Source organism: Salarias fasciatus, chromosome 9 (genome assembly GCF_902148845.1).
Source record: "Salarias fasciatus chromosome 9, fSalaFa1.1, whole genome shotgun sequence".
Taxonomy (NCBI): domain Eukaryota; kingdom Metazoa; phylum Chordata; class Actinopteri; order Blenniiformes; family Blenniidae; genus Salarias; species Salarias fasciatus.
In genome coordinates this window covers 1,117,586-1,131,994 of record NC_043753.1, presented here as the reverse complement: position 1 = coordinate 1,131,994, position 14,409 = coordinate 1,117,586, and the positions used below count along the sequence as shown (strand labels likewise).

General features: G+C 58.7%; 1 protein-coding gene across 8 annotated transcripts in view; it reads right to left on the bottom strand.

Moving 5' to 3' along the window:
• The window catches only part of LOC115394055 (microtubule-associated protein 4-like), a 64,436-nt gene that overhangs the window by 20,416 nt on the left and 29,611 nt on the right, over positions 1 to 14,409 (bottom strand). For 7 of the 8 annotated variants that reach the window (XM_030099190.1, XM_030099191.1, XM_030099195.1 and 4 more), the window contains 3 exons: positions 14,220 to 14,393; positions 10,996 to 12,339; positions 401 to 1,362 (listed from right to left, as the gene is read on the bottom strand). In XM_030099190.1, the coding sequence (XP_029955050.1) occupies positions 401 to 1,362; positions 10,996 to 12,339; positions 14,220 to 14,393 (2,480 nt within the window). The remainder of the gene's footprint in view (positions 1 to 400; positions 1,363 to 10,995; positions 12,340 to 14,219; positions 14,394 to 14,409) is intronic. The other variant, XM_030099192.1, reaches the window with a different exon arrangement.

Below are 14,409 nucleotides of genomic sequence, written 5' to 3'. Positions count from 1 at the left end.
TAACACCATAAATCGAGATGTGGTTGAACATCCTGACACTATGATCCATTATGATCTAATATATCGTGATCTTTTATCTGCTGATTGGATAAACTGAACTATCAATATTCTTCCCCAGCCTGCAGTTCCTCTTGTTCCTGATACAGCGGGACTCAGTGGTTCCGCCTGTTACCGGCTGTTCCTGGCTGCTACCGACTGTTACCGGCTGTTCCTGGCTGCTACCGACTGTTACCGGCTGTTCCTGGCTGCTACCGACTGTTACCGGCTGTTCCTGGCTGCTACCGGCTGTTCCTGGCTGTTACCAGCTGTTACCGACTCTTACCGCCTGTTACGAGCTACTACCGGCTGTTATCACCTGTTACCAGATGTTACCGGCTGTTACCGGCTATAGGAGTCTTACCTTGGCCTTCAGGTCAGCCGCCGGTTTCGCCGCTTTCTTGGATTTCTCTCCTGCTTCGGTTTTCGGTGTCTTCTTGTCGTCTTTCTTCTCCGTCGGTTTCTCTTCCTTCTCTTTTTCTGAAGGTTTCTCCTCCTTCTCCTCCTCCACCTTCTTCTCCTCCTTCTTCTCCTCCACCTTCGTCTCCACGTCAGGCTTCTCAGTCTTTTGGTCGGAGGGTTCCGTCTTCACGGGTTCCGTCTTGATGGGTTCCGTCTTGACGGGTTCCGTCTTGACGGGTTCCGTCTTCATAGGTTCCGTCCTCTGGTCCTTTTTGTCCTTTTCGTCCAGATGCTGCTCTTTGTCTTCCTTCTCTTCTGTCTTCTCTGTTCTCTCACTCGCTCTGTTCTCCACCTTCTCTTCCACTCTGGACTTCTCCGTTTTGTCCTGGTTCTCCACTTTCTCCACCTTTGTCTCCACCTTCGTCTCCACCTTTGTCTCAACCCTCTCCGTCTTCTCTTCTTCTTTGGACTCTTTCTCCTCTTTCACTTCCTTCTGCTGCACTGTTTCCACTCTTTCCTTCTCTTTCCCCATTTCTGTGTCTTTCTTCGGCTCGTCCACCTTCACCAGTTTCTCTCCGTCTTTCTTCTCCTCTGGAACCTTCTCTGTCTCCTTCTTCTCCTTCTCCCTCTCTATCTCCTTCTCTTTCTTCTCTATCTCTATCTCTCTCTCCCTTTCCTTCTCTCTCTCCTTCTCCTTCTCTATCTCCTTCTCTATCTCTCTCTCCTTTTCCTTCTCTCTCTCCTTCTCCTTCTCTTTCTCCTTCTGTATCTCCTTCTCCTCCTTCTCTTTCGGCGTCTCGCCGCTCCTGAACTCCACCTTCACGCTGTCCTGCTGCCGTCTCTGCAGCTCGTCCAGCGGCTCGTCCTTCTTCTCGCCGGCGTCCAGCGGCTCCGTCTTCTTCTCCGGCTGGTCTGATGTCACTGGAGAACACAGACAGGAAGTAGATGGTAATCAGGTCAGTTGCTGTCAAATCAAACATTTAAAAAGAAAAAGGTGAAACTTCGACAATCGTTCGGTTCAGTTTTCATTGTTTTCTCCTGATGCATCATGGGAAAGTTGGCTCAGAATGCAGGAGAACAGACGCGACGCATCTTCAAATAAAAGAACTCTGCTCATGATATGCTTTTATTTTGATAAGAGCACCACACAACGCTTTCATGGTGGAATAATCCACGGACAGGCGGAGCCTCACCAAAGGGGCGGAGCATTGCTAAAAGGGGCGGGGCATCACCAAAGGGGCGGGACATCACCAAAGAGCAAGCAAACTCACTGAGAGACCAAGTCCAGGTCAACCACTGCTAGACCTAGAACCAGAGGCGTTCTCTGAAGGCTGCCGAAGCCCTGGAGCAAGGCACCTACAGCTAGTGTGGACGCCACTGGGTGTTGAACCTGATGAAGAGTGAAGGACGGACTCGAAGCTCTGCTGGATCAGTCTGATCCGGTTCAGACTGTCTGAACCACAGCGGGGTTCCGGTCCGGTCCGGTCCGGTCCGGTCCGGTCCGGCTGGACCTGCTCAAGTCGTCCTGCTCAGGACAAAATTCAGACTCTGGGTTTTTTTCACACTTGAAACGAGACGAGTGGGTTTGTGGACGCTCCACACTGTCTCCACCCTCTGTCTCTGACCTTGGACAGCGGCGTCCCGACCCGCCGCCCTCGGCTCAGCGTCTCTGCCACGTTTCTGTTTGGGCCCGAGGGGGCGGAGTCTGAACATGTAGTCCAACGCCGGCGGGCTCGGCCATGATGGACGCCACGGCGAGCCAGGAGAGGGGAGAGGACAGAGACAGAGAGGACGAAGTGGAAGAGGGACTCAGACCGACGGTCAACCAGAGCGCCGCCGCCGCAGGACGCATTTCCAAGTTGGTGACCTCGTTTTGGTCGTCATCAGACAGCAGCGAGACGTCTGCAGCCATCGAGGCTCTGCTCTGGGAATCCAACCGGCATCCAGCGGGAGCGAGGACGGAGACGGACAGGAAGTGAAGTGATGGAGGACTCAGGTCTGATTCGCACGTGTCTGCTGGATAGACGACTGTCTCTGGAGGGACGACTGTCTCTGGACGACTGTCTCTGGACGACTGTCCTACGCCGTCCAGCCTGCTGTCTCTCACTGTCTCTCCTCCAGACATTCAGCTGAAATCTGCTCTCTGCGCCCGACCAGCAGCAGACGACCGTCGTGGAATGCCAAGTAGCCGGTGGGGTGTGTGTGTGTGTGTGTGTGTGTGTGTGTGTGTGTGTGTGTGTGTGTGTGTGTGTGTTGACTTCCCTCAGCTTTTCATTCCCTCTCTTTTTCTCGCTGCCTGACACTCCTCCTTTCAGCCCCCCCCCCGGTGCCCCCCCCCCCCCCCCCCCCCCGACCCCCCCGACATCTGCCAGACCAGAAAACCAGAACACAGAAGGGACCGGACTCGAGTGGATCCAGCGGATCACCGGGGATCTGACTGGTTTGGTTCGTCTCCGCCGGATGAACCCGATGCCCTCAGAAAAACAGCGGCGGCGGCGCTCGATGCTGATTGGTCGACTGAGAGCAAACTGGAGCACGAACACATCAACGGGTTTCAACCTACCACCCAGTGAGACCGGGGGCTCCGCGGAGCCCGGTCCTCCAGAGTCCAGGTCCGCCGGAAACCTTCCGGCTCCAGGATCCGGGGCGCCGCCGCCGGGCGCCGCCCCTCCGGCGGGGCCCCGCTCGGGGCTGGGGGGCACCGGCAGCACCACGCCGCCCGTCTCCTTCCGGGCCCCGAAGGCCGCGGCGTCTCCGAGGGGGGGCGGCGGTTCGGGGGGGGCCCACCGAAGGTCCAGCTGCGTGGCGCCGGCGGCCGACAGGGTGGGCGGCGGCGGCGGAGGGGGCCGGTCCTCGGCCACGGTCAGCGAGCGCTTCATGTTGAGCGGGGAGCGGCGGGGGTCGGCGCCGCCGCCCGGGTACGAGTCGGGCAGGTCGGGCAGGGGGGGCACCGCCAGGCGGGAGCAGTCGGACTGCGCCCGGCGCAGCGCCTTCCTCTGCTGCTCCGCCCGGCCCATGAAGCACGGCGCCAGCTCCTCCTCTTCCTCCTCCTCCTCCTCCTCACTGCCGTCCGTCAAAGAGCCTTCAGAGAGCTGCTGTGGCCCCGCCCCCGGCCCCGCCCCCCCTCCCATCAGGCAGTAGCTGGGGGCCACCTGGGGCATGGCCACCTTCGGACTGGACTCTTCCAAATGAGAGACTGTCCACGGTTCCGATGGGGACACCTCCATCAGCAAGGCGGCCGCTGGCCCCGCCCCCGCTGGCCCCGCCCCCCCAGGCGAGACCGCCTCGGTCCGCCGGGCGGGTGACCCGGGAACCGGAGGCAGGCCGGCCCCGCCGCCGCCCCCGCAGCCCAGAGCTCCGAGGGACGCCGGGGACGGGGTGGAGGACAGCGGGCTGTCGGGGCTTTGCCCCGCGCTGCCCAGCAGGGCGGGGCCCAGCGGGGCGGGGCCCAGCAGGGAGGGGCCCAGCAGGGCGTGGCCCAGCGGGGCGGGGCCCAGGGAGGCCCCTCCCAGGACGCCGCCCACCTGTCCGGACGCCTTGGGGTCCGGGGCCACGCTGGACCTGGACGGCCGCTCCAGGAAGCACAGCTTGTCCTCATCCGTGAGCCCGGTCGGGGCCGGGGGTCCGCCGCCCACGTCCATCCCGGCGGGGCGCTGCCAGTCCCAGGTCTGAGGGGGGACGGCGGCGGGCCGGGACGGCGCCGGGCGCAGCTCGCCGTACTGCTGGTCGGACAGAGACGACATCCTGTCTGCCTCAGCTGCAGGTGTCACGCTGGAATGAGCGCCGCGGCGTGGGGCTGTTGCTCGCCCCCTCGCTCGCCCTGTCGCTCCGTCCCTTTGTGGAGCCGCTCCGTCCCTTTGTGGTGCCGCTCGCCGCCTGTTGTTTCCTGTCAGTCGCTCAGGCGGCTGTGAGCTCGGAGCTCCGTCACACTGAGAGGCTGAACTGAACCTGCTCCCCTCTCTCTCTCTCTCTCTCTCTCTCCCTCGATCACTCACTCACTGGGGTCATGTGGTCCAGTTGTGGACAGCCATTGGCTGCCGGAGGGCCCCGGCCCCGCCCACTGTGGTGGAGTGAGTAAACCCCCCTTCCCCTCCACTTTTCTCTTTCGCTCCACGTTTTTCTCTCCTCGACCCCTTTCTTCCTGTCACTGCCTCCCGGTGAAAAGCACAACGTGTACAATCACACACACACACACACACACACACACACACACACACACACACACACACAGTTCCTCCCCCTGGAGGCAGGATTCGGAGGCAGATTGGATTTTAACTCTCTGCTGATACCAGTTTGTATTAAATGGAACAAAACCGGATTCTAACTCCACACAGATGATATGCAAAGCCGTGAAGTATCGGGTATCGGGTATCGGTTATCGGTATCAGGTGTCGGTATCTGGTATCTGGTATCAGGTATCGGGTATGGTATCGCGTATCGGTATTGGGTATCGGGTATGGGTTCTGTCTCCATTCATGTGAAATGTGTGTAAAGTGACGTCCTCCAGTCGGAGGGTCACTGACCGTCTGCTGGAGAGACGGAGGCAGAGACCGTGGAGGAGGAGGAAGAGGAGGAAGAGGAGGAAGAGGAGGAGGAGGAGGAGGAGGAGGAGGAAGAGGAAGAGGAGGAGGAGGAGGAGAAGGAGGAGGAAGAGTGTGGGAGCCAGAGGAGCCGTCCAGCCTCTGGTAAGGAGACCTTGTAGCCTGTCAGAGTGAATCTGGTCACATGTGGAGGATTAAGCCCCAAACACACACACACACACACACACACACACACACACACACACACACACACACACACACACACACACACACACACAGTTTCATCCTCTCAGTGTGTCGCAGACAGCGTGCAGTCCAGCAGGGCGGCGCTCACACTTCCTGCTCTCTGATGGTTTGTGTCTCGATGGCTCCGCCTGCTGGACCAGTTGATGGATTTCTGCTGAATAACGATCGTTCCTCTTCCGGCTGGACGCTCGTCCTCCGCTCACTCAGTCTGTCCGTTCTCTTTTCATTTCCGTTTGTTTCAAGCTATCTCTGGTGATGCGGTGTCTCTCTGGTTGGGGTGTAACAATATTTGTACTGAACCGTTCGTTTCGGGACGTTCGGTTGGGCACAGGGCTGTGCACGAGTTACTTCATGGATCAGAAGTTTTTGGGGTTTTTTTTTTTTTGTCTCACGGCCGGATGTTGTGTGTTTACGCTCTGCTGCTAACGTGCAGCTACACCTGCAGCCCGTGCATGATGGCTACCGCTAGCAGCCTCGTCCATGCTTCACATGTCCGCGTGGGTAGCGCATCGGTCCCTGGGACGTAATGATCGTCATGAATTCCTGTCCGCAGACGTCCGCGCGCAGGACAGATGTGACCGCGTTGCTCGTATGCGCAGGTCGCGCCAAAGCGCCACAGAAAACAAACCATGGCGGACGCCAACTGTGAAAAGTGGCCGTGTGAAGCCGTCAGGCTGCAGCTCCGTCCAGAGACTCCCAGAGAGAGACACTGCAGGACGGAGGCAGCAGACGCTGTCTGGAGGGGGGAGAAGGTCTGCCCACAGAAGTAAAGTAACTTATCGCTCGGGCGCCGCCCCCGAGATTCAGGAACAGAAAAAAAGGCTAAATAAATGATAATGTTCTGACAATGTATGTGCCTCATTTCCTATAAATGATCTGTAATAAAGCAGCAGATTAACAGTCTAGAGAGGCGGAAAAGCTTCTGGAGGACGCGTGGATCAGTGCGCCTGCATGGAACGCGCACAGCTGAGCCCAAATGCAGCATGGGAGAAAGAGCGTGCGCATCAGTGATGTGCCGCAAAGCGGACTCAGACACGCGGACATGGGAAGCATGGACAATAAGAAGGAAATTTAGGTTTTACATTTTGTTCCTGTAACCGAATCGAAACCGAACCGAACCGCAACCTCAGAACCGAAGTACGTATCGAACTGAGATATTTGTGTATCGTTACACCCCTACTCTCTGGTGATTCAGTGTCTCTCTGGTGATTCAGTGTCTCTCTGGCATCTCTCTGGCATCTCTGGCGTCTCTCTGGCGTCTGTCTGGTGTCACTCTGGCGTCTCTCTGGCGTCTCTCTGGTGTCTCTCTGGCGTCTCTCTGGCGACTCTCTGGCGTCTCTCTGGTGTCTCTCTGGCGTCTCTCTGGCGACTCTCTGGCGTCTCTCTGGCGTCTGTCTGGCGTCTCTCTGGCGTCTCTCTGGTGTCTCTCTGGCGTCTGTCTGGCGTCTCTCTGGTGTCTCTCTGGCGTCTCTCTGGCGTCTCTCTGGTGTCTCTCTGGTGTCTCTCTGGTGTCTCTCTGGCGTCTGTCTGGTGTCTCTCTGGCGTCTGTCTGGCGTCTCTCTGGCGTCTCTCTGGTGTCTCTCTGGCGTCTGTCTGGCGTCTCTCTGGTGTCTCTCTGGCGTCTCTCTGGCGACTCTCTGGCGTCTCTCTGGTGTCTCTCTGGCGTCTCTCTGGCGACTCTCTGGCGTCTCTCTGGCGTCTGTCTGGCGTCTCTCTGGCGTCTCTCTGGTGTCTCTCTGGCGTCTGTCTGGCGTCTCTCTGGTGTCTCTCTGGCGTCTCTCTGGCGTCTCTCTGGTGTCTCTCTGGTGTCTCTCTGGTGTCTCTCTGGCGTCTCTCTGGTGTCTCTCTGGTGTCTCTCTGGTGTCTCTCTGGCGTCTGTCTGGTGTCACTCTGGCGTCTCTCTGGTGTCTCTCTGGTGTCTCTCTGGCGTCTCTCTGGCGACTCTCTGGCGTCTCTCTGGCGTCTCTCTGGCGTCTGTCTGACATCTCTCTGGCGTCTCTCTGGTGTCTCTCTGGCGTCTGTCTGGCGTCTGTCTGGTGTCTCTCTGGCGTCTGTCTGGCGTCTCTCTGGTGTCTCTCTGGTGTTTCTCTGGTGTCTCTCTGGTGTCTCTCTGGCGTCTCTCTGGCGTCTCTCTGGCGTCTCTCTGGCGTCTCTCTGGGTCTCTCTGGTGATTTAGTGTCTCTCCGGTGAGTTGGTGTCTCCGGTGTCTCTCTGGTGGTTTAGTGTCTCTCTGGTGAGTTGGTGTCTCCGGTGTCTCTCTGGTAGTTTAGTGTGTCTCTGGTGAGTTGGTGTGTCTGGTGTCTCTGGCGTCTCTCTGGTGTCTCTCTGGCGTCTCTCTGGGTCTGTCTGGTGATTTAGTGTCTCTCTGGTGAGTTGGTGTCTCCGGTGTCTCTCTGGTGTCTTCAGGTTTGTCTTCAGGTTTGTCTTCCTGTCTGGCTGCTGCCTCTCTGCTGTGAAAACATCTGGACGTTCCGCTCAGTGTGAAGGTAGAACCCTCACACCAGGTTCCCCCGGTCCTCCAGGCGCTGATGGAGAGGCGGGGGTGACAGAGGCGGGGGGGTGGGGGTTGTCGGGAACAGCGGCTGGCAAGACGTCTATTTATAGCTTCATCCAGTCTCCATCACAACACCACCCACACACACACACACACACACATGCGCACACACACACACACACACACACACACACACACACACACACACACACACAAAACGCTTCACTTTAAGTCACTGAAGCGACTGCCTCCTGTTGCCATGGTAACCGTCTCCTCATCAGTGTGGTGGTGATTACGGGGGGTCATGATGTATAGTGTGTGTTTGTGTGTGTGTGTGTGTGTGTGTGTGTGTCTGTGTGTGTGTGTGTGTGTGTAGCATTTCTTGCCACGTTCCCATCCTGCCGTTCTGAGTTCTGTTAGAAACACCACCTAGTGGACGGAGACGCTCACTGCAGCGATGGAGAACTGATCACAGATCAAAGTCGTCCATCGGCTCCGCCCACAAACACCATATTTCAAAATAAAAGCTGTCGCAGTAAATACCGGTTGTCCTTTTTGAGAGTCTGAGTTCCTGAGCTCCTCCTCCTCCTCCTCCTCCTCCTCCTCATCCTCCCCCCCCTCATCCTCCTCCACTCCAGACCTCATCAACAGGAAGCCGAAAACTGAAACTGTTCCTCGTGAAGATCGACCTGTCAATTTATCAGATTGATCGGTTGATCAGGTTGATCTGTTGATCAGGGACAACGTTCTGGGAAAGGACAAACTTTTCTGTGATTTGAAGGAAAAGTTCCTGCGGAGCAGGATACAGATTTAACTGCTTTATTCTGTAGGTTTCTCAGATATTTTCCTCCAAGTGACCAGATCAAGAACATGCTTATTTCACCTTTTACGCTTAGCGTTAGCAGCTAGCGGGATGCTCTGGTCACATGACCTCATGTTGGTCTTTTGTTTTCCAGTCTGGATCAGAAGCAGCGTCTCCAGCTGGACCGTCAGCGCCTCATTAACTCAGCATCTGCTGCTACGGCAACGGGAACCGATCCTCAGTCTCTACGGCAACAACCCCCCCAACCCCCACCCCCATCACCACCCCTCAACACATCAATAGGTCAACAGATCACTACAACAACACATCAATAGGTCAACAGATCACTACAACAACACATCAATAGGTCAACAGATCAACAGATCACTATATCAACAGATCAACAGATCACTACATCAATAGATCAACAGATCAGCATATCAATACATGAACAGATCAACAGATCATGCTGCTCAGGTGGTGATGTAATCTGCATTAACAGCTGTTTTAAAGTGGATCCAGCAGGACGACTGTTCCGACATAGAACTCAGGGAACCGAGCCCTCCCAGTTCTGTGGCCCAGACGTTCTGGGTCTGGTTCTGGTTCTGGGAGACGTTTTGGATCAACTGGACTTGAGTAATCGATATCCTCTGCAACGTCTGTATCTGAGCTTTTATTGTTTTTAAATGGATTACCGTATCGACCCGAATTTAAGACGATATTATTTTCCAGGAATGGTTTTCTCTAAAACGGGGTGGAGCTCTGATGGAGGACCGGATGGAGCCAGAGTCCCGGGGAGCTGGACTGCCTCTGCTGCATGCAGTGGCTCCGCCCCCCGTTAGGGGGAGCTAGTGAGCTGGACAGAGTGTCAGCCTGCAGCAGTGAGAGAAGAAGACTGAGCAGTGTGGCTGCTGCTGGTTTTTCTAAGGTTCATTTCAAACAGCATCGAAAACATCTGCCTGTAAGTACTCGAGTATTTCAGTTGATGTTCAGGATGGAGGTGGAACTGATACTTGTGAGTTGTGAAGTTTCAACGGTATCTAGAACATCAGGACACATGCCGATACTGTGACGGAGATCACACCATGAGGCCTTTGCCTAAACACACACACACACACACACACACACACACACACACACACACACACACACACACACACACACACACACACACACACACACACACTAAAGAAAACAGGCTTCCAAAACACAAAACGGTTCATTAATCATAAAAAAAGCCTTGAGGAAAAGTAAACAAGCGCAGGAACTAAACTAAAATACGTAAACCCAGGAAGCCACAGTAGCACCGCCCCTGGCAGTGGCCCCGCCCCTGACATTGGATCCGCCCGGCAGAAACTCCGCCCCACAACAGAGGTTCCACCCCTGATAGAGGCCACAAACCCTGACATTGGCTCCTCCCATGGCAGTGGCCCCACCCCCTGGCAGAGGAACCGCCCCATGTCAGAGGCCCCGCCCCCAACAGAGGCCCCGCCCCCCGGCAGCTGAGGGCTGCTTCCGGCCTCACTCCAGGCAGGAGGGCTGAAGGGAGGGACGAGGAAACGAGACGGCCGAGTCTCAGCCTGTCCTCCCAACATGGCAGTGCACGAGTGCTCACAGGCGTGCACGTGCTCACACATTCACAAGAACAGAATGTTAAAGAAACATCTGGTTCACATCAAACTGTTCCAGTGACCGCTGCAGGACATGACCTGAAGGGACCAAAAGGACGACGGGATCTGGAACCAGTCAGCAGTCCAGACTCCGGGATCAGAGTCCCGGCAGAAGACACTCGACCTTTGACCCAACAAACCACAACGAGGAGGAAAAAGAGAGGAGCGACTCACCTGCTGGAGGAGGAGGAGCCGAGGAGACCGGCGCCACGGAACATGGAGAGAGAAGAACCAACAGAACACAAGTTAGAACCTGAGTCCACAGAGGACGTCTCCTGAGGGACGGCCCGTCCGGCCCGTCCGGCCCGTCCCGCCCAGGAGGGGTTTAGTGGTGAGTGAGCGACAGGAAACAGGAAGCTGGACAGAAAAGACACCTTTGACCTCAGCCTGTGGACAGACCCGGGCGGAGGGTTCGGGTGGAGGACTACGTCTACCGCTGTCTCCGGGGAACAAGGCGGAGCGACGGGTTAGTAGCAGGACACCCATCAGACATTCCCAGAATGCATCAGTCTCTGAGCCAGGGATTAGTAAGAGACGGTCCGGCCGGGACCGGCGGTCCGCAGCGGGACCGGCGGTCCGCAGCGGGACCGGCGGTCCGCAGCGGGACCGGCGGTCCGCAGCGGGACCCATGCATTAGTCAGCCAGCAGGTTCCGGAAGAGTCCATGCAGGTTAGGAAGGACCGGAGACCCCGAGACACCCAAACCCCGTTGGTCCGTCCCGGGAGGGGGCGGAGCTACGACACAAGCCAAGCAGGGGTCTCCGCCGGGTTCTACTCTACGGACGTCTACGTCTCCAGAACCAACCTGCCATGACGGGACCGCCGGGGTCCCGAGGAGCCGCCGGGGCCTCCGGCGGGTCGGCAAAGCTGGGGAAGAAGGGCTTCGCCGCGGGGTTCAGACCGGATCCCGGGGAGGGCTGTGGCCAGAGGGGCGGAGCTTCTGGGGAGGCGGGACTCTTCACCGAGGACGAGGACGACGAGCGAGACTTCCTGGACTGGTTCTGGTCGGACCTGGACTCTCTGTGATCCCTGGACTGGGATTCTTGCGCCGTGGTTTTGGGCGAGCGGAGCGGCGCCGGACTGGGCGTGTCGAAGGACAGACCGAGCGGCAGAGGGTGGGCGGAGCCGCTGAGGTCGAAGGGCTCGCCGCCGGGCGTCATCCCGGACTCGTCCAGGAGCCAGGAGGCGTCGGCGGGTGACAGCGGCGGCGCCGAGGCCACGGCGGCGGCCGGGCTGGGCTGGGAGGCGGGGCTGAAAGCCGAGGTGTCCACCTCGGGGACGCCGCGGACGCCGCAGTCCAGGAAGGAGCTGGAGTCAAACATCCCGCTGTCCACCGTGTCCCCGACGGCGGGACTCCCCGGGGGCGAGGCCGGAGAGAGGGCGTGGCCGCCGCCCAACATGGCCGCTTCGCTGTCCATCAGGAGGTGGAGGGGGTCCAGGGCGGCGGCGGGCATGGGGGCGGAGCCGGGGGCGGGCATGGGGGGGGAGCCGGGGGCGGGCATGGGGGCGGAGCCGGGGGCGGGCGGCATGGTGAACGGAGCGGCCGTGGCCTTCAGCTCGCTGTTCAGGACCAGCTCGGTGGCCACGCCCACTTCTGGGAAGGCGTCCTGCTTCCAGGAGCCCCGGCTGGAGTCCGGGTCTCCGAACGGCGCCGGACCCCCCAGGTCCACCGTCGCCTGCGAGGCCCCGCCCCCCCACTCCTCCGGGATCTTCTTGCGGTTCTTGCCCCTCTTGCCGCGGCCGCCGCCCTTCCCCAGCTGCTCCTCCCAGCCGCCGTCGCCGCCGTCCCTGCGGGGCCCGACCCGCTGGTAGAACTCCTCGGTGGGGGGCGTGTTCTCGCCCGCCGCCGGCGCCTCGGGGTGACCCCTGACCTCCAGGGGCTCGTAGGACCCGTCGTCTTTCTGCCGCCTCTTCTTCTTCTTCTTCTGCTTGCGGTCCGGCCCGTCGGCGTCGCGCTCGTCGCCCCCGGCGAAGGCGGCGCCGTCGCGGCCCGGCCAGCCGGGGGGCCCCTCGGGGGGCCCCTCGGGCGGCGCCCTGCCGGCCGCCAGCTGGCCGGCGTGCTTGCTGATCACCGTGGACACGCTGGCGGTGAAGGGCAGGTCTGAGGGGAGGAAGGCGGCGTCGTCCGGCCAGCGGTCGCCGGCAGAACCTTGTTTCAGGGCGGAGAGGGAAAACGAAAGGTTCAGAACCGGATCCGCTCCGAGAACCTCAACCAGAACTCCGCTGGAACCACACCCACCAAACAGGGAGAGTCTGGGGGCGGAGCCACACTGACTGAAGATCGGGGGGGGGGGGGGGGGGTGGGGTCTCTTACCACTGCACCCTGCTGGGGCTCCTCCCTCCTCCCTCTCCTGAAGCAGCACGGTGCAGTTTAGACCGGTTTAGACCGGACCGGTGAGCAGGAGCCAGAATAACCCTCCAGTTTAAACTCCATCTTTTAGAACATGTAAAAAACTATCGCGATTTTCACTAAACTACAGAAAATTACAACAATCGCAGCAAAGACCAAATCTATTGGTTGAAAAGGGAGTGAGATGTCCTCGACCTTTCTCCCCTCACTGTTGCATTGTGGGTATTTTTCCCCACTCACCCTGACAGCGTGGCTCTGAGGCTAGCCTAACCTAGCCTAGCCAGTGTCGTGTTGTGATGCTACAAAATCAACGGTTTGACATGAGTTTGACTGGTTTGGCCGGATGGGAGACGCTCGCAGGCCGCTTTTGACCCGCAGACCTCATGTTTGACACCCCTGTTGTGCCTGTTCAAAGTGGAACTGCAGACCGGTTCTGGGAGTTCCTGTTAACATGAGAGACGTGGAAAACTTTAAATGTTGTTTAGTTCATCGATCCGTCAGCGGCGACGGGTGGAGGTGATCAGATCTGGACGGAGCGGAGGACCGGGACTCAGCAGGTCTCACTGGGACCAGGTCTGGAGCCAGGCTGGGATCCAGCTGGGACCAGGTCTGGAGCCAGGCTGGGATCCAGCTGGGACCAGGTCTGGAGCCAGGCTGGGATCCAGCTGGGACCAGGTCTGGAGCCAGGCTGGGATCCAGCTGGGACCAGGTCTGGAGCCAGGCTGGGATCCAGCTGGGACCAGGTCTGGAGCCAGGCTGGGATCCAGCTGGGACCAGGTCTGGAGCCAGGCTGGGATCCAGTCATCTGGTCCTCAGCAGACAAACCGGCCGAGCTGACGGAGACCGAATCTTCATCATGAGCGGAGCAGGGATGGACCGATACCGGGACCGATACTGCTTCACACCAAGGGAACGACGCCGCGAGGTTCTCCAGACAGGTACCGGGACGGATCAGAGAACCTCGCCAGACGGACGGTCACTGCAGCAGGAGACGGTTCCAGTTCGGGTCATGACTAAAAGAGAGGATCCGGTTCTGACCGGTACGATGGACACCGTCTGATCCCTGACAGCAGGAAACCCTCCGGATGTTCTCTTTCTGCTGGAACGTTACAAACATCAGATCGCGTGAAGCGAGCGGCAGCTCTTCCTGTACGTCATCAGATGACATGCATGACTGAATCGTGTGTGTGTGTGTGTGTGTGTGTGTGTGAAGCAGAAACACCACTGACCCATATATCTGCTGTTCAGCTGCGATTCACAGGAAAAACAATCAGCTGGAAGCTCAATTTGTTTTACTGCAGGAATCTGTCGACACGTCCAGGAAGCAGAGCCTGTCTGAGCATGTAGCATGTAGCATGTAGCATGTAGCATGTAGCTTCACTGGAGTGGGAGCCCTGAAGCTCTTTAGCATGTAGCACGTAGCTTCACTGGAGTGGGAGCCGTGGCACATTCTTTAGCATGTAGCACCACTGGTGGGTGAGCGACGTTGACCTCACTCGGACCTGATCGGTAGCAGTATCGGTACCGGTATCGGTGCAGGATTTACAGGATCGATCAGAATCAAGCAGAGAAGCTGAGATTCTGTCTGAACTCCAGGTTCATGTAGAAGCTGTTCAGAGTGACGACTCCACCCCCACCCATCCCCCCACCCCCACCCCCACCCCCCAGCTGTCTCGTACCTGAGGACAGATCCAGGGGGCTGCGGGGGGCCTGAGGCTCTGGCTGCATGGCGCCGGGACTCTTCGGAGCCTCCGACCCTGCTGGGGGGTCCTGGGGGGCCGGGGGCCTGTCTGCCTGGAGGGGGGCGGAGCCAACCTCCATCTTCACCCCCATCCACCCAGCCTGGGAGAACCCTGAAGGACAGGAGAC